The sequence below is a fragment of the Dunckerocampus dactyliophorus genome, chromosome 5 (genome assembly GCF_027744805.1).
Source record: "Dunckerocampus dactyliophorus isolate RoL2022-P2 chromosome 5, RoL_Ddac_1.1, whole genome shotgun sequence".
In the NCBI taxonomy this organism is placed as follows: Eukaryota; Metazoa; Chordata; class Actinopteri; order Syngnathiformes; family Syngnathidae; genus Dunckerocampus; species Dunckerocampus dactyliophorus.
The window spans coordinates 22016695-22037279 of NC_072823.1; the positions used below are offsets into that span (position 1 = coordinate 22016695).

Sequence of the window (20585 nt, forward strand, 5' to 3'; positions counted from 1 at the left end):
GCTGTTCCATTCTGTGTTTCATGCGCCTTTTGGCTTCTGTTTTTACAGTGTCCTTAAATTCTTGCTCAAAGTTTGCCGTATCCATACACTTAGTGTCGTAACAGTGAATTCTGGGATGACACTCTTGCTGTGTCTTCTTATTCAGTCTTTGAATTGTGGTGCAAGTTTTTAAGGAAACCTATGCCTCAAAGTCGCATGAGGAGGAAACAAGTTTTTTGTGATGCCACCACAGAAGAATACCAAGTGATGTCAAATATGAAAAGTGAGATGATAACCATAGAAGCGGATATTATTGGTGTAATGTAACAGTAACATAGGGCTGACATGCATCTGTCCTGGCTGCTCAGTCCAATATGGCTAAGACGACAACCAATTGGCAACAACTATAAAAGAAGAAGTGCCAAATCAGCTGTGGTTGATGTTAATGTGAAGCGACTCTCCTCCCAAGCATAGATAGTAATCACTCCAGTTAACTCATTCAATACTCAGTCAAGACGTAATTACATGTCTTTTTAAACCTGAACGCTCGCCCCCAAAGACGTCTTTTACGTTTTTTTGCCCAAGAGGCAAAAAGAGGTGATGACGCAAGTGCACAATAAAAGAGGTGACTTTTCATATAGTTTTAAGCCATATAAACGGCCACAAGGTGGCACAAGTGCATTTGATAAGAACTCGGCGTGCATCTTGTGCATGTATTAACACACTCGACTGCAAAGAGGAAGTGAGAGAGTGTGGAGGAGTGTAGCGTGCAGAAGGTTATGCATTGTAGGGAAATTTTTAAGGCACGCACGTGCACACGCGTTCACACACACAGTTTAGTTCCAAATGCGAACATTGTAAATGGTTCATGGTGTTGTATTTGTAAATAAATTGTTATTTTGATGTAAAACAACCCTTTTTCTTGTTGTTTATGTTGCGGCTTCACATTGTCTGTTTGTCTTTATATGGATACATGTTCATCAGTTTTGATCAGAAATGTATCATATGCGTTCCAAGTTACACAGAAAAATACAGTAACATGTATTTTATGATGCTGTTGCTATAGTAACACCGTTACTATGGGGAATGTTGTCTTTCTCCTCTCATGAATGATACATTCAGTGTGTTCATCTTTAGTGTGCTAAATTATGAATCTGTGCGTGTGCACGTGTGTGTGAATGAAGGCTATAAATGTCATACTCCAGCCTCCAGTGCTTTTGTATGAGGCGTCACTTTAAGCTTATAGTGGTGGAAATGAGAAAAGATTTGTTTTGGCCATATAGTACAAAGGTTAAAGATTTTTCTCAGTGTAAATCCTATTTCGTTGGGATTAAATCCATGAGCTGTCATAGAGTATATTAGTCTTTTTTGTAGCGTAGAGCATTACAATATAATCCTGTTAGATATGGATACTGGAGATTATGGAAGCTTGCTATCTGAGGCGAACAACATACAATACACACCACACACAGAAAGGGAACAGGCAGAGTAAATGTGTATGTGTGCCTTACGGGAACTCTAAACACACACATTAACTGTGTAATTAATATCACACTTATTGGACAGCTCCACTAAATGCACTATTTACTGCACAGTCTGCCTTCTTGTGCTACATTAACCGCTAAGACATCATTCTAACTACAATAACATTCCAGGAGGCTGATCAACCCCACATTTGTTCAGTTAGAAACAATTTTCCCCATAGGAAATACTGGAAATAGAAATTGTCTGTTCCAGAGTCAAACTGTCACCGTCTTAAAAACCTTCATTAACTGTACATGCAAGTTCATCTATTACTGCACTTAACTTCATGTGTCCCTCTCTTCTCGTGTCTCTGCCATACCGCATGTTACATTATTAATGGAACTACAGTGCATGCTTCTCGGCCGCCATACTTTTAAACCCATAAATTATACAAAAAAAATGACAAATAAAACTGGTTTAGCTCTTTGACTCAGTCATCTAACTGCTGCAGGGAGGATGGAAAATCTCTGATGGAAGAGATGGTATTGTAATGGCTACCTTGTATTATATAACAAACATAAGGCATACATTTGCAGGAAGTGAGAAGTAGTGAGAAGAAGCTTGGCCAGTCTACTTTAGTAGGGTGACTAAACATCCTGTTTTCCCACCACATGTCCCGTTTTCACGTCCTGACTAAGGATTTTCGTAGTCAAATCTGACTCATTAGATTTTTTTTGTTTTTTTTAAGAGCAGAGCTAATGGCGATCCCGACAAATGAACAGATCTCATGTGCGACTTTTTCCACCTCAAAGAAATAAGCTAAAACACTCAGATAAACCAGGAAGCATGGCAGGTGTGCAACAACAGTACCTTCATTTATTTAAGAGACACGGCAAGCGAGACGAATGAAACCGAAATACAGTCGCTGTCTTTTCAAAATACTTTCACACTTTTGGATGATTTTTAATAGCCATTATGAGCCCATAAGTCCGTCTTCTCAGCATTCAAAGCTAGCGCTCACCTCAGCTCCTCTGGATTATACCACTGAAGTGGGTGATTTTTATTCATGCGTGGTAAGGATAGGTCTTAATTAAACACACACGTCATTTTTAATTTGTTATGAACACAAATTAGGCTGTTTTTTAATCAAAATAGGCTATTTATAACAAAAACAAAGACATTCTTTGTAAATGTGTGCTCTACAGGAGCTGTAGCCACCCTCCATGTAGTCAGAATGGTACAGTCTTGTTCACATGACATTTTTTGTATGATTCGATGGCGAGATTGATAGTGGATTCAGACTCCTCCGAATCGAATCGTCGAACAGTCGACTATTCTAAGACACCCCTAAATGTTGACGAGTAAGCAATGACCTTGCTATGTAGATTGACTATGTGCTCACGTATTACATAGACAATTTACAATATGTTAGTAGGCACGGTGATCATTCCATATTGACACATTTTATAGCATAATCAAATTGTGTGTGTTGTCTTTGCTAAAATGTAGTGCCCCTGCAGGAGACATGGAGGGTCAATGTCCGTCCATTCTCTATTCAGCCTTCATAAAAGTGACTATCAACAAAGCGCAGGCAGACAGTCAGGAACACTTTGCACTGGGGGGCATGTTTGTGGTGGTGTTAGTGCAACAAGAAGAGGCACTTTTCTCCTTCAATATGTGACACTGACTGCTGCAGCCACCATGTGTAGTTAGGGCAAGTTCTCACCTCACATATAGGACACGTACTGTATACAGAGACTTCAACACAAATCCACCACTCTGTTTCAACCTTTCTTGTGTTAATGAAGCCACATCATTAAACCAACAAGCCGGAATCCATCATTAAATCATATCTGATAGTATTATCTGTTCTGAAATGTAACATACGTTTTTCGGCAGACACTGTTAGAGCCAGTATCAAAAAACTAAACAATAAAGATAGTAAATATATGCCTAGCAGGGTTTTGAGCAAGGTTTTCCCATGCAGAACAACAGAGTCATTAGCAATGCATCATACAGGCACGGGGGAACTCCACACACAAGTGAGATAGCCGCGACCGCTTTAAGATTTTTGCTATACCAACACATGTCCCCTTATCTTAGGACAATCACCAATACTCCTGACTTAGATTACTGCTAATAACTTTGAGTCAGTGACTAATTTCCATCGGTGATCGGGGTACACCGGTGCTTGTAAAGTTGCCACTTAGCCAAATGTGACGAGCATAAATGTAACGGCTCAGTAGAGAACTCCAAATTTAACAAATAATAAACCTAGGAATGGGTCCCGAAAACAGTACTTTTATAGGCACTGACCAAATTCTGCCTGTACTACCGAGCACCAACTCACGTAACCTCAAAAGGTACCATATTTCGGTACCTAAACACCAATCTCCTTAAAACAATGAATTCACAAACGAAGAAGACGAAGCCAGAGGAAGAGGGCAACGTTTACACCAACAAGGACACAAATTAAAGCTGCAGAAGATGAACTAAGACATATTTGTAAGTATATGTTTACAATAAAACCTACCTGTTTAATAAATATCAGCATGTTGTCGAAGAAGATAACTACGTGACTTGATGCCTGGACACATCCCAGTGTGTACAAACATATCAAACAGCTGTACCATCATTTTAATATTTACAAATGAATTAAAATTGACTGACAATCAGAGGTGTGTATTGTGTTAGTCAGTAATAAGTATACAACAATAACACGTCTGTGGATCTTTAGTAATATTCTATAGTATAGTATAGTGTGTGTGTGTGTGTGTGTATTTTTTTCTCTGCCTCTGATGAGCACCACAACTACAGGAACCACAGCAGATGTCATTAAACACACATTAAAATATTACCAACAACACAAAAGAGCTGTAGAAAGTTAAATTACCCGTTAGACAGACGGCTTTAGCAAGGACGGCTTCACAGCAAACAGCATGAAGCTTCATCTTCTTCTACACACAAATCCATTCAATGACCACAATCACCCCCTGGTGTTCTCGAAAAAGAAGTGCACAAGGAGCGAAGATAGTTAATACTTTACTCAGTTAATACTTTACTATTTGCAGTTTGCATTAGATAGATGGATAGATAGGTAATTAATGTTATTAATCTAATTTGCTAAATATTGTACCTTTATTTATTGTTACTCCATCCTCTTTTGCTCATTTGTTTTCAGCCAATTTTCCCTCCATGAACCCCCATTACACAAAAAGAGAGGAAAGAAAAGGATTGGAGTAGGCAAGACTAGGTTTTAATTGTAGTTAAGGGTTTTCATGTTGAAGAATTTTGTGAAACAACTGTGATTATTTTTTTTTATATTATGTATCAAGAGATAACTATCTTAAATTAAAAGAAAAAAATTAAATAGTAAATTAACATTAATTGCCACGTAAACACTCACAAAAGTGCAGAAAACTGGTACTGTTGAGTACCAGTACCGAGATCCTAAGGTATCCTCTCCTAGGCACCCATCCCTGAACGTGACAAAAAGTAAAAGTACATCTACTCACTCCTCCTTGGTCAGCCATTGTGGTTTAACTTGGCTTGTTCAACAGTTTGCTCTTATCAACCAATCACGACTGGGGGCTTGCCTCTTTGCTCTAATCAAACAGTCACCACTGGGGGCCTGAGCTGGCCCTGAGAGGCAAATCTGAAGTCTCATTGGCTAAAAAAAAAAAACAGCGCCATTGCTAATAGTCTGTATGTGACAGGGGCCAACACTCCTGATTCTGAAGACCCTGTGCAGATTACATTGATATGGCGACACACAGAAGCTGAAATCTGATTGGACAAAAAAAAAAAAAATCCGACATACACATGCACGACTGGAAGCACTGCAGCCAAAAAGCATGGCTGTGAAAATAAATTGTAATGGAACATGTACTACAATTTAAGTTTGAAATGTACAGTAGGTCGCTACCTCCGGTCATGGTTAGGCCAGCAGAGAAGGCTTTGCTGGCCCTGACTGCACACCACTGTTGTCAACGTTTTTAGCATGTATAGTTCTTAGCTGAAGAAGAAAAGGACTGATGCTTCTTATTCACAAACATGTTGGAGGTGTAGAATATAACACAGGCTTATTAGGGAATCTCATTTACAACGCTGGGTGTGTGTTTGAGTGTTTGGTTTGATGTTTTCATATGAATATGACAATAAATAAATAATTGGTTCCCAAACTTTTTAACAGTCGTGTACCCCTTCAGACACGTGACTTCAAGCCATGCACCCCCTACTCCTTTGACTTTTTTTATTATTCGTGAGCTTGAAATATTGAACTTGATTAATTGGTTCATACATTTTATAGTAAGTAGTTTAAAAAAAATCTTTTTGCATGGTCAAATGTTGATAAACATTTTACATGAGCACTGATAAATAGATAAGTATTCATCCTACGTATATTTTATTTTAGCCGGCTGTTGGGATTCTCCTGTTTGAATGGGTTGAACTTGAGCTTCACTTGCAATTGCTATGATTTAAGTCTACATATTCCTTTGATACCAAATTGAAGAAGAAAGTTGAACAGTCATATTAAAGCAGTATCCGAAGTACAAAATGACATACGACCAGCGATAAGGCCCTATCTTCGAGGGAATCCCCACTCCCTCATCCTGACACTCACAAGTTTTCACAGTGCGGGGAATGGAACGCCAATATAAATGAAATCTTCAAGATTAAACACTCTCAATGCACTCTTAAAACATAATCATCACCTTACTTACTTGTTCATGTAACTCACACGGAGCAATGAAGAACTTCATGCTCTCTCTCCTTCCTTCTCTCCGCTCTGACGCTCCGAGGCATTCAGGCGCACTCATAATTGTGAGCGTTAGGCGCTAACTGTTTTTCATTTTTACTCACGTACCCCCATGACAATTGGCGTACCCCTAGGGGTACGAGTACCCCACTTTGGGAACCTAGACTATACAGTAGATCACTCCAAACAATAGCGCAAAAGGCAATATGAATATTTCATGCAAACTATGTTGGAATGCACGAAAAGGGTTGGAAATAAATTAACCCATTTAGTGTTGTTTTTACAGTGGTAACGCTGTATTTGTTCGGAATTAATTTGTTCCAAAATGTCAGACGAAAACCAAAATATACAAAACCAATTTTTCGCTTTGAAAATAATGTAAATCCCATTCATCTTTTCCAGACACCCAAAAATATTAACCTATTTTTTAATAAATAAAAAAATATAGTTTTACATGCATAAAACAATGGGAAATAATTATAAATAATGACCGAAATGGCTAAATGATCATTTAACATCACTTTTACATTTATTCAAGGCTCTTGTTGGGGAAGATGGCGAGGAACAGAGAGGGGAGAGGGACGGAGATGCCATCTTTGTACTTTGTGATGAGTTCTTTCTTGAACTCAAAACCTTTTCTCACCTTCTTTATCAAATTGGTGGCACTCACAACTTTCTGTTGCCCCAAAGCGGGTTACTTAGCAGTCGCACTCACAAAAAATGCACAGACAGTGAGTCGGCAACATCCGAGGGTGCTTTGTTTTTCCGCACTCAATCGCGTGGAATGATGCAGTACTGGGTTAACAAACTAGCTCGTTAAATTCAATATTGTACAAAAACCAAGGCAGTATGCAAAAACCAGGGGAAAATTTTGGCTAACATTTTTGGGGGAAACAGACTCATACGAAAGCTTGTCAAGAACGAAACCTGTTACTGCTTTGACTTCTATAATAAAACATCGTATACAGTAATGCTGAAATATTATATTTCCACTGAATTGCTCTATTTAAAAAAAGAAGCATTTTTAAATCAACATACATATTTCTACATATAATTACATCTTTTTGACAAATTCCTACCAAATTCCTACCAAATTCCTACCAAATTATAGTGCAACCTGGCTCAAAGGATTGAAAGGCCGTCAATAGTTTTTTAAAATTAAATTAAAAATTAAAACAACTGTATGTTGCTATCATAATAATATACAGTATAAATTAAATTATATTAAAAAACGGCTTGTGGGACTCCTGAAGCAGCTGACAGGTTACCGGCAGGCCAAGCGGCACGCACCTTCAGCGGTAGTCAAGGCAAAAACTCAGGTGTGGGAGGAGTTCGGTGAGGCCACGGACCATGACATTTGGTTTGAAGAGTTTATGACAAACGGTCCGGCGCCTCAGTAAGGGGAAGCAGTGCCCGGTCCATACCGTTTATAGTGGGCACGGGGGTGTACTGACCTCAACTGAGGATATAGACGGACGGTGGAAGGTATACTTTGAGGCCCTTCTCAATCCCACTGACATACCTGACATAATACACTAGTATGGTACCCAGCAGAGTCGCGTTGCTTCCATATGCCAATCCAAAAAGCCACATGCATACATATACATACAAGCGTATTCAAAAGATGCAACTAGACCAGGAGTAGAGGACACACTGATAGTGTTTCTTTACAAGTTGACATCACCAACTACTGGCTTCGCATGCATATTGCAGCATTGTCAGTCATTTCAACCAAAGATGAAACTCAACAATTGTCATGTAAACTCTTCGCTAAATTCAGCCTGAATTTTTGTTGGCGCTGACAGCCGGGCTTTGTGTATTCATGGGCGCGCATTCAAATCCCAAGCTTCTTCCCAAATGTTTAGTCTGTCTCATAGCATCCTGATGCATGGTGGCCCTCCTCCTGCTTGAGTTGTCATTCTTCAGTGCACGTGCGTGTGTGCGCGTGCGTGTGTGTGCGTGCGTTGTGTGTTTTCCAGCAGGCTCACAATAACCAAGTGTATGATCTTCAGCAATAAGTAGGGTAGGGTATCGTTCACATATTTTCCACTACCGGTGCCAAATTGGTACTTTTTAAATGATGCCCAAACCAGCAGCTGACGAAAGGGACACGGTGGTCTAGTGGTTAGCATGTTGGCTACACCGTCACAGTCTGGAGATCAGGAAGACCTGGGTTAGATTCTCCCCTGGGCATTTCTGTGTGGACTTTGCATTTTCTCCGGGTACTCCGGTTTCCTCCCACATTCCAAAAACATGCATGTTAGGTTAATTGGAGACTCTAAATTGTCCATAGGTATGAATGTGAGTGTGAATGGTTGTTTTCAATATGTGCCCTGTGATTGACTAGCGACCAGTCCAGGTTGTCTCACCCAAAGTCAGCTGGGATAGGCTCCAACATGCCTCCGCAACCCTAATGAGGAGAAGCGGTATAGAAAATGGATGGATGGATGTTTTCATTGAGCACAGGGATGTTTGTGGTGTTAGGTGCTGGAAAGGGGAGCACCTTCAAGAAGGATTCCTTCATGCTGGACAAGCTAAGCAATAAGGAAGACTGGTTTTGTGATTGGCATGTCGCTGGACTCCCCGGTGATGGTTGCAGAGAAAACATTTTTGCGCAAACTGCTGGACATCATAGATGATGCCAGCTTTCAAATGGGCAAAACCAACAGACTTAAAAACTTGTTTGTTTCCAGTGTGGAGGGAGGGTCAATAATTTGACATACTGCAACCTTAATTTATTAATTAATCAATAATCTTGTGCAGGGATGCTCATTACGTCGATCGCAAGCTACCGGTAGATCGCCAAGGTACAGTAATTTGGGTTGATCACGTAAATGTCACTTTGTAGATGTCACGTGACATCAATGAGCTGACATTAAGCTCCCCTCCTAATTCGCTCTTGCTCCCCCACGGTATTTCAAGCTACACACGGAGATTAAACTTTCATCTTTATTATTCTGATTACGGATACTAACTCAGAGGTGAGATGCTTATATCTGTTCGCTTGTAGTGGTTATTTATGTAGAAAAAAAAAGTGTATTGTTTTATGGCTTTGCTTTGCGTCACAAACTCCAGTACAGAAATCAGTGTTTTCTACAAGTCCGCTTCTTAAAGTATTATTTCATGATGAAATGGAAAATGCGCCCATTGCTGAAACTTTTTTAATATTTTGCCTTGACTTCGGCTCCATTGTCTTTTGCATAATAATTTTAAATTCTTGTATATGGGTAATGTTTGATAGCAAATGCTAACTGGATGTAATACATCAACTGTGAACGTTACATAGCTATTTTGACTGACATATTGCTAGTACTCATTTATGTACACAACTATTGAGGAGTTATGTGGAATTATCTTTGTTGCCATACTGAATATAATTATGATGTCAACTACCTGTAAACTTTGTAAATGTGAATGTGAAATACTAATCATTAATATTTAGAACAGTATTTCCCTGATCTAGTGTAATGACCTGCCTACGTTGTAAAGTTGATGTTCAAAATTCCAGTGTTTGATTGGTGGATAATGATGAAGTGTTGTGTTGCTGGTGTGGAGCGCGATAGAGAATCATGTGTGCAAATTTAGGAATAAAATGGAAGGAATAAAAATAAAAATAAAATAAAAATATAAAAATAAACTGAGCACTGCCGTGGGAGTGTTAAGGTTGGCAGTAAAGTTTAATAAGAGCGTGAGACTCTGTGTGCTTCTGTCAGGATGCTGCATTACTTACAAGATGTTAGTTGCACAATAACAAGCATTTCGGCCTGTGCATTTGATCTCAGATGCTCACCGTCACCTGTGCAGGTGAAATGCGTCACATATAATACCGTCATGACAGCTGATGGCAGTAACTGTACCACATTTTTGCCTAATTTCAGTGATAGCTACTTCATTTCAGTGATAGCTACTTAGATTTTCGTTCTGGTTACTATTGTTTACGTCTGCATCGGTGCCATTATGGTACTGAGTTTCGGTACGCAACCCGACCAATAAGCATCAAGTCGGCGAGCTTTGTGATAACTACTCATCCATGGTGGCCAGCTGTGAGGCACCAGAGGCCATGTGGCGCCATGGTAATGAGTGTAAATATAGGCCAGCCAAAGTGTCTGACACACATAGCATATGTACATGTGTCACACATGGATGCACAGCAGCTATTGAACTTCTTTGAGTGTACTTGCATCAAAAGCAGGGGAAAAGAGGCAAATAGCTGCAGAAGACAGTGGAAGGTGGATCAGCTGCATTGTGTGTCATTTGTGGCCATCAACATCATGTATGGGTAGAAATAATCCATCATGTTTGCACGATGCTGCCTGGTGATTAGAATGCAACCAAACTGAAAAGAGGGGATCCTATTTGTCTTTAGGACATTTTTTTTTTTTTTACTAGAAATGTGGGCCGAACCTTTAGCAGCCATCTGTGCAACTGATATTGCCGGGACAAAAATAAACTATCAAAGCCAGCCCCGCTGAAAAGGTGCAAGAGAAGCGTCATCTGTTTTCTTCTCTTAGCGGCTGGATGGTAATTATGTTATTATTATTATTCACTCTATATAGAGCATAACAAGACCAGAACGCAACACAGCTGATGCAAGGAGATACTTGAGGCACGTGTTCTGAGTTAAGTTTTGTTATTTAGAGGCTGTTGAGTGTTTATTTTTAGTCAAGATCTCCTGCCTTCTCCCTCATTGACCCAAACTGTTATCCATGCAATTACTTCGACACATTATTCCCACTTCAATGAAAGAACATGTGTGTGCAGCTTCTTTCACAGATCGCCATCACTGAAGTAGTTGTTTTTCTTAACGTTAAATATATCAATTTCTTTTGATTACATTTTCATTTTTGCTTTCATTCATTTGTTATACTTTTATTTAAGTCATATTAAAAATATATATTTGTATACTTTTATTTAAGTCAAACGAGCCAATGTATTTGAAACAATTAAACACGTAATTACATGTCCAAGTGTTACGTTTTTGTATGGTCGTGACCCCAATATGGAGAGACGGGAACCAAGTGCAGATCTCAAATAATGGGGGTTGCAGAGCAGAAAAAAGGAATCTATTCCAAGCTCATGGCAAAAACACACACAGAAGGCACAAAACATTCACGTGCAACATAAGCAAAATATGCAATACTCCAACAATAGGAGGACGCCACCGGCTGAACTAAATACAAGAAACATAAATTAGCGCCAGGTGCGCGTAATAAGGAAAGTAAAAGCTGCAGAAAACAAGGCAGAGCAAACCTGGAAGTATGACAAAATAAAGGTATAAAAACAAGAACTAAGACAAACTAAGAAATAAGTCAACTGTCATGCAGGTCATGACTGTACCCCTCCTTAAGGAGCGGAACCCAGACATTCCTAAGTCCAAAGTCACATAGGGAGGGTGGAGGGAGGACAGGCCAAGCCTGGCAGAGCCGCTTGAACCCCCTGGGGGATGGCTGGGACGGCAGCATCGTCGTGATAACCCTAGAGGCCTGGGGGAATTGGAGGTCATGCACCGAGAGCAGGTGAGGGTCATGGGCGGGCATGGAGCCAGGATAGCAACTGGTGGTGGCTGGCGCATAGGCGGGACAGAAACTGGAGGCGTCTGCAGCGTGGGCTGAGCAGGGACAGGAACTCAAGGCGGCGGCTGGCGTGTGGGTAACGCCGTGACAGGAGCAGGGGGTGGCTCCTGGCTTGTGGGCGACGCCGGGACAGGAGCAGGATGGCAGCTTGTCCTTGGCCCGGCGTGGAGCAGGAGCAAGAGGCAACTCGGACTGGCGTGGAGTAGAAGCAGGAAGCGACTCGTCCTCGGCCAGGCATGGATGAGAAGCAGAAAGCGACTTGTACTCGGCCAGGCACGAAGCTAGAGCAGGGTGCAACATGTGGTCAGCATGGAATGTAGGCGAAGCTGGAGGCGAAGCTGGAGGTGACTTGTCATCGACCTGGTATGCAGGTGAAGCAGGACCAGGTGGCGGCTGAAATGGCCGGACCTTGGGCTGTCATGTTGCCGGGATAGGAACCAAAGGATAACCCCCCCCCCCAAGGAATGGATTACAGAGGTCCCACACTGCTGAAACAGGAACCAGCGATCAGTGGAGGGAGGATTGGGGGAGGGTCAAAGGTCCCTCCCGCTTTGACCCCCCAGCCGGAACAAGTGGTGGCTTAAGACATAGTTCCAGGATAGGAGGAAGCTTGACCTCAGCCTTGAACCGGCATGGAACAGAGGCCAGAGGTGACGGGGGCTGACGAGGAGCAGACACAGGAGGCGTTGGAAGCTTGAGACGATGTGGCGTCGGCACCGGGGGCGTCGGAGGATTAGGACAACATGGCGCTGGCTCCGGCAACATTGGGAGCTGACGTGGTGAGGGCTCTGGGAGCATCGGGAGATGACAAGGTGCGGACTCCGGGAGCGTCAAAAGCTTGGACAGACGTGGTGCAGAAGTGGGAAACGAGACAACCCTCTGACCTTGTGCAGATGACAAGGGCAGCTGGAAGTCGTGTTGACGTTAAGCAGGGGCCGTGGTAGGCTGGACTTTGGGTCGGCACTCAGGAACAGCACGTGGCAACTGCACCTCGGCTTGACGTGCAGTAGGAGTTGGGGGTGAGTTGGCCTCGACCTGGCATTGCACAGGAGGACGGCAGGACTGCAACTTGGACCACTGTGGAGCCCTCGCTGGAGCTGACCAAGACATGCGTCTGCGTCATGGGCGGGCTGGTGTGTGGCCGGTAGCACCTGGGTACACTGACTCCATGGGGACCAGCTTGTCGTCAGGCCCCCACACTATCGTCTCGAGCTCCTCCGGAGTGAACCGTGCGCACTCCTCGACCATGCCTTGAGGAACAGCTGGGTCCACAAATCGTACTATTTGAGGTCATCTTGTGGTTGGAGCATTCTGTCACGTTCTGGTATGGTCGTGACCCCAAGATGCAGGGACGGTAACCAAGTGCAAGTCTTTAATAATGGAGGTTGCAGGGCAGAAAAAAGAACTCTAATCCAAAATCGTGGCAAAAACACTTGTGGCAGCTGGAAGACCCCACTGCACGCACTCCCTTTAAGAAGTGGGACAAAAAGCCAAAGAAAAAAACACAAAAAATGTTAATCCTGATGCTCTGCAGACTGAAATCTTGTGCGGCATTCTTATGTGTATTTGCAGTGTTCGTTAGAGGTATCTTTTGGGAGAAAATGTTGGTCCCATTCCAAATTGGACTCGTGTGTGTAGTTTTTTACATGTAGTAAATACATGTTGCGTCATGCCTTTTATTAAGTTGAGGTTTCTTTACACACCAGAGGCTACTTGTAGTGAGAGCACATTGTTGAAGCCCGGTAATAAAACATTGATTTGTTCTTTTACAAAACATCAGCATGTGTAATACAGTATTGCATTTCCCTGAAGCTACAATTCTTTTTTTTTTCACCAGCACATGTACACTTCATGTGCCTGAGCAATAGCCTCAATCAACTCCCAGGCCTTATGGAGTGATTGACGCCGATTTCTGTGTTAGTGGACTCAACTTCCTGTATTAGTCATTGATTTCCCACTGGTAAACAGCATTCAGGTTACAAAGGCTTTTCTATGGGTATTTGTTTTGTTTACTTCTACTGCATTACTATTATGCATGACTGTTGTTTAGTCTTATTGAATAATTTGATGCTTTATATATTGTTGTATTTGCTCAATGACAAACTTCTTTATTCCTTAGCTTTTTTGCTAAGAATATATATCTCATTAAGCTGCACTTGCAAATCTTTAGCCAATATTAAGTCATCCATCAATGCTTTCTCACTGTCGTTCTTTATGAAACAACCCAATTGAATAAATAGAAACTATTGTAATGCAATAGAGGGACTTAATCTTAATAATGACAGTAATAATAACTCTGCGGCTCATAACTGTGCTCTCTCTCTTTGCTGTTTGTATTGATGTGCAGTTTCAGTCACAACTCACCCTTCTCCACCGTCCCTTGCTTTGTTTTTGGGTTGTTCTTTGTGATGCATACGTCTACGACTCATAGACAGCACAGATTGGTTCTTGTAATGAATGTTTAAGGAACTGCTGACTCAGTGCCACCGCATTATAGTTTGTTGTTGTGTGTCTGCTATACATCTGTCTCTGGATGTCAAGCCCATCTGACATCATTTCTCATACTTTGCTGACATCATTTCTCATACCACAGATCATTTGTATTTATTTTACCGCACATTTCTGCATGCGATTTCAAAAAGACAGTCAAAAACTCAAGCGTTTTTTGTTATTTTCCACACAGATCCGTCTTCTCTTAGTGGTAAACAGCATACCGAAACACACATACTGTGCATGTAAACCAACAGGAAGAAGTTTGCACTTTGAGCGTGACATGTGTGTGTGTGTGTGCATGCGTGTGTTCTTGCCCAAGAGAACGACTGCGTCCAGAGACAGTTGAGTTTGCTTCTGTTGTTTTGTCGTATTTAAAACAGTAGCCTGTTTTGTTTTTGCAATAAATCGACCACCTCCGTGTCATCCTTACAACGGCCGGGTAGACGTTACAATACGATCTTTATTCTTAATGATGATCGTGAGAGTCAAGCGATTGAAACTAATGCAGCCGATATTGACCACATAGTGTATTCTTCCTCAGCCCACCGCACTGTAACCACTTATCGAGAAAGCTTTGCGTTGACGGACTCATATTAAAGGTGCTACAGTATATTCTGCCCTCTTCCTGCTCAGCCAGGACGACTAATTGTCAATAGCGTCTCTGAGAATGTGTGTGTGGATGTGCACCATTGACATGCGGTGAGGTTCATGGCTGGTGAGGCACTGACTCTTTTGGAAGTTTTTTTCATGTTAATACAGGTTGCTCATTAGGAGAATAACAAAAAAAAAGAAGAGAATAATTCACTTCTGTTTTAAAGAATGTTAAATACATCAGAAATACATCTTAATCCTATTCATTTATTTTTATTAACTGGAAAACCTTTGTGTTCTTACCTTTCAAAGTACATGCGGCCTTTCATGATCCAGGAAAAGTTCTGATACTTTGTTGCAAAAGTCTGATCTGGTGAGCTTTGGTATATAATCCTCCATTCGTTCATTCAGCAGAGCATACAATTATATTGAATGCATTTGAGTTTTGCTAGCTTGTGCTACTTTTGTCAAAATAAAACAAACACCTTTCCTCTAAGGAGCAGTAGTGACAAGCACCTTCCAGTTCATGCACACCTCTCCCCCTTCAGGATGCAGCGGTACTGCAAGTGCCTCTCGTATGACATTTCTGTGTATTTTATTGTCCGATTAGCAAGAATAATGATGTCACACTTACATTAAAGACATTACAAGGACTGTAGGAAGTCATGGTGTATAATAAATGTTCCTGTAACATTATATTATTGGCCACATGGTGACAAACAGAAACTGACAAACCCAACCTAGCAGGCGCCATGATCCAGCTCAGTGTGCAGTCTGACAGTAGGCAGGCACACTCGCGGCAGCCTCAGGATCAGGAAATGTACAAATTCAGCGATTTTTACTTCAGAAATTGTTAAAAACTGTTAACAGCACTCCCCTTTTTTTGTGAAGAATTTAGACAGTGTTTTTGTGCAATCTGTCGTCTGAAACCACAACATATGCTAGCTGTTGGTGGTGTGCTTATATTTTTTTGGAGCATTAATTTATGGGAGCGCGTGCGTAGCCACGAAACGCTGAAACCAAGGAGCGCCTGTAGCTTGTTTTAAATGTTTGGCAACTGGCAAAACGAATCAGAAGAAAACATCCTTAGACATTCGCCAGGCCAGCAGGTAGGTGGCGCCAGACCTGAGGGAGATACTTGTCTTTACTGACATGAGAGGGATGGCCAGAAGAAAGTTGGCGGAAAGAAAAGGTAAAGCAATCATAGGGCTCAATGTATAGTAATCGCATGCATGCAATAGCATGCACCCTTTGCAGTTTTTATTTTGTGATCACTTTCTTTGAGGAGACACTACCTTGGTCAAGACAGTAGCTACACTTAGTGTTTAAACTAAGAAGTACAAAACACTTAAGTACATATTATATGCGTGGCATAGTCCCTTATATTTTTAGACTTTGACACGGGCCAGATAAAAATGAATCTGCTGTGTATTACTGTAAAATGTTACATACGACGGCCCTCAAGTCTACCGTCCTATCTTGTAGCATTTCTGTCATGCAGTTGTTTCGGGGTTTGTGTGTGTAATTTTGGCATTGGCAGCATTTTTTTTGTTGCATTGTTTTATGATGTGGTGGGTGTTTTTGGTTTTAGATCATTTCTGTGTTTGGAGCGTTTGGATGTTGCTGCATTTTTGCCCCTGTCGGCAACCGTAGGTTTGGACCAGAGAAAGTGATATAGTGCAATAGCTGGTGAAAGCAACTCGAGTTCAGTAAAACAGAGGGACTTGCTATTGTTTAAGCATCAAGACTTGTCCCATTTCTGTTTTCATGCAGAAAAGGTCACTTGTGTTATGGCATGGAAAACATATGCTGTGTATTTCTTAGAAGCGCTTTCACCACCAAATAGTGAGAACTCTATTAAATGCAATATACGTCCAATCCACCCGATTGATTGCCAGCAAGTCGACCCTCATCTTCCTTGAGGCATTGAGACTATAAACAAACACATAGCATACAGTACTGTACATCTGCACAAAGAAGTGTGCTCTCCTTGCTTGTGTGCACATTGGCTGCCAGAGCGGTCTTTGTATCCACATCACCATAACAACTGCATCAGCAGCATCTGAAGAGTGGGAAAAGAGAGATAGGGGAGGAAAAAAAAAAACAAGAACATTCTCTCCTATGGTTGGAGATGGTGAGAGTTGCGGTCGGCGGCTCATGGCGGTGTGTGATGAGGAGGTGGGACACCCGGCTTCTAAAGACGAAACGCAGCTTATGTGAAGTAAAAGTCAGGTAGTGTTCTAGAGGAGGAAGTATAGACAGTACTGGCATATGATGCCGCACAAGGTGAGTGCTGTTGTCATTTGTGTTGAAGTTGTGTGTGCCTATGATATGTAATATGTAATGACTGCAAACAATTTCATGTAATACAAGCTTGTCATGCTCATTTATATGCCCTTAACACTATTGTGTGCTTTTTTTTCTTCCTAATATAAGTTTATCACTCAGATAATCAACGATAGGTCCATTGCATAGGCTTTCCATATCACGCTAATGCCAGAGTGGATGCTTTCTTTGTTGGTTTGCAGCAATCAGTTTTACATCGTAAGCTTTCATGTAAAATGTTGACACTTAAACACAGTAAAACTATCAGTAATTGCAGATATATGGAGAAGGGGTAGGACTAAATAAGCTCTACTTCTTCATACTCCTTTTCGAACATGTTAAATTGTGCAAGTGTAAACATGCACATGAATATTTAAATTGAAGCACAAAGGCAGTATGTGGATTTGAATGTTGGATGGGACTGTCTGCATACTCTATGTTGACTGGTGTGTACTCGCTGATTTCACAACATTACAAGTGAGAAAATAAAATGAATGAGTGTTAACACCGCAGACCTTTTTCCACGTCTTTTGTCGGTCCTCCCATAACAGCTAATCAACGGCACGCGGCCCGTTTATGGGAAATAAAACCTTCACGCACATACAAGAGGAGAGCAGCAAATTAAGCTTTCATGTCAGCCCTGCATTATTAAACACCGTCAGCCACATGAGTCTGGCATCACCCAATCACAGCTGTCTCTTCCTCTGCTTCCTCTCCTCTTTCCCCTGCTTCCCTTGTCTCTCTCCATTAGGCAAACCTGAAGAAGTTTATGGAGTATGTGCAGCAGAGGAACATCGAAAAGGTCTCGCGGTTTTTGGAGAAAGGTCTGGACCCCAACTTCCATGATCCTGACACAGGAGGTGAGGCGACCAGATGTTTGTTGACTGTCCTTTTTGTCCGAACTAATGCTGTCGTCTCACACGGTATGAGTTTTGGTGAAATTAAGCCTTCACTAAAGCTGGCTTTGTTAATCTCCTCATGTTTATTCAAATGTTTGCCCAGGCATGGGAGAGATTTGCATGTTGGGTGACCTGTAGTCTTTGAGCAGGAACAAGAGAATACTTTCAATCACGGCCAGCAGGAAGTAGTTAATCTCGCAGGTGTTCAGCAGCCTTCTGGAGCACCCAAGGGTCAGTTTACAGGAGCTTTTGAGTAAAAACGGATACAAATATTGTCATTTGGGCTGCTTTTGTCCTTCGGCATTTGAAGACTGGAAACTTTTGAAAAGAAAGTTAAAATTGATGTTTAATTGCTTTAAAGCCATTATCTTCAAAAATACAGTGGTGGCGGCTGGGATAAACACTATCAAAAGTACTGACCTACATGAGCACAGTAAATTTTAATACTTATTCAGTGAAATTGCATTCCTTTCTAACCCTAACCCTGCTTCCTGTAGTGTGTGTTTATGTTCGATTGTTATGTCCACTTAGATTTCAGATTGTCTGTGTAATGTCATGTCAATGTAATCCGCCCAGGGCCTTCAGAATCATGAGTGCTGGCCCATGTCACTTAGACACTATTACTGGGCTGTGTCTTTAACCAGTCAGATTTCAGATTTGCCTCACAACAACAACAACATTTTTTCCTTGTCTGAGCCTGACGAAGAGGTTGATCAGAACAAAACTGTTCAACAATTAGCGTAACGATCTGGAAATTTTGTTATGTTTTCATCCTGCTATTACATACATATTGATTCTGAACTGCTAAATGTACTGGTAGAAATCTGTTTGTTTGTGCTAGAATGTAATAGGATATCAAACAGGAAAAGGAAGTCAAAGTAGATGTATTATGGAAAGTTTACTTTTTCATTGGTTGTATACCCATAAATGGGTCACTGGCTTGCCCCACTTTCAAATGTGAAATTAATGATAATGTAACAGTACAGCCACACCTTGGTTTATATATGCCCCACTTTTCATATGATTTGTTTTTTGTTGAAAATGTTTGCTAAAATTTTCACTTGGTTTTCTTACACTGTCTTGGTTTTTGTATAATATTGCACTGAACAAACTAGTCTGTCATTCCATGAACTCAAGTGACCAAACAAAGCACCCCATGTCTTGCCGACTCACTGTCCATGCATTTTTTATGAAGTGCAACTGCTAAATAACCCGCCATGGGGCCAAAGAAAGTTGTGAATGCCAGCAATTTGATAAGGAGTGTGAGAAACATTATTGAATTCTATCTCTGCATCAACAGTAACTATGATCCATTTTTCATTTATAATGATTTTGCATTGTTTTTTGCATGCAAAACTCAAATTATTTTCTGTCAAATATTTTTTTGTTAATATTTTTTGGTGTTTGGAACGGGTGAATGGGATTTACATTATTTCCTACGGGAAAAATAGCTTCGGTTTTTATACATTTCAGTTTTCCTCTGACCTTTTGCAACAAATTAACGACGAAAACCAAGGTTCCAATGTAATAATAATCCATTTTATGTTAGCTACCCATTTCAGACAAAACAGGCTGCTCTGAACATGACTATTTGGGGGGGGGGGGTTCATTGTGCTGTAATTCTTGATCTTTGGGGCGTGTATTTTGAAGAAAGTATGTCACATACATGTTATTAAGAAACATAGGACGTATTTTAATCTGTGGAGAAATGGTATTGTACTTTAGCATTATAATAAGATTATATTAATTTACGGTAAAAATTTAATTAACTAATAGATTTATAGTACATTTTGTAACATTCCATATCACTTTATATAAAATTCAACACAAAAATGCTAAGTCACTAAATACAGTGGTGTGAAAAAGTGTTTACCCCCTTCCTGATTTCTTAAATTTTTGCATGTTTGTCACACTTAAATGTTTTGGAACATCCAACAAATTAAATACTGACATCACAACTGAACACAAAATGCAGTTTTTAAATGAAACTATTTATTATTAAAGGAGAAAAAAATCCTAACCTACATGGCCCTGTGTGAAAAAGTGATTGCCCCACCTCCCTGTTAAAACATAACTGAGATTAATTGAGATCCATCAGTCTGGAAAAGGTTATAAAGCAATTTCTACAGCTTTGGGACTCCAGTGAACCACAGTGAGAGCCATTATACACAAAACATGGAACAGTGGTGAGCCTCCCCAGGAGTGGCCGGCCAACCAAAATGACCCCAAGAGCGCAGCGACGACTCATCCAAGAGACTCCACAACAACATCCAAAGAACTGCAGGCCTCACTTGCTTCAGTTAAGGTCAGTGTTCATGACTCCATCATGAGAAAGACACTGGGCAAAAACGGCCTGCATGACAGAGTTTAAAGACGAAAACCACTGCTGAACAAAAAGAACATTAAGGCTTGTCTCAAGTTTGCCAGAAAACATCTTGATGATCCCCAAGATCTCTGTGAAAACTATCTATGGTCTGACGGGACAAAAGTTGAATTTTTTGG

At 41.0% G+C, this 20585-nt stretch overlaps 1 protein-coding gene across 26 annotated transcripts in view; it reads left to right on the forward strand.

Moving 5' to 3' along the window:
* The window catches only part of shank3a (SH3 and multiple ankyrin repeat domains 3a), a 255764-nt gene that overhangs the window by 129566 nt on the left and 105613 nt on the right, over nucleotides 1-20585 (forward strand). For all 26 annotated transcript variants that reach the window (XR_008570334.1, XM_054775512.1, XM_054775513.1 and 23 more), the window contains one exon: nucleotides 17936-18044. Coding sequence is in view for 25 of the 26 variants with exons in the window: in XM_054775512.1 (XP_054631487.1) it covers nucleotides 17936-18044 (109 nt within the window). In the remaining variant the exon portion in view is untranslated. The remainder of the gene's footprint in view (nucleotides 1-17935; nucleotides 18045-20585) is intronic.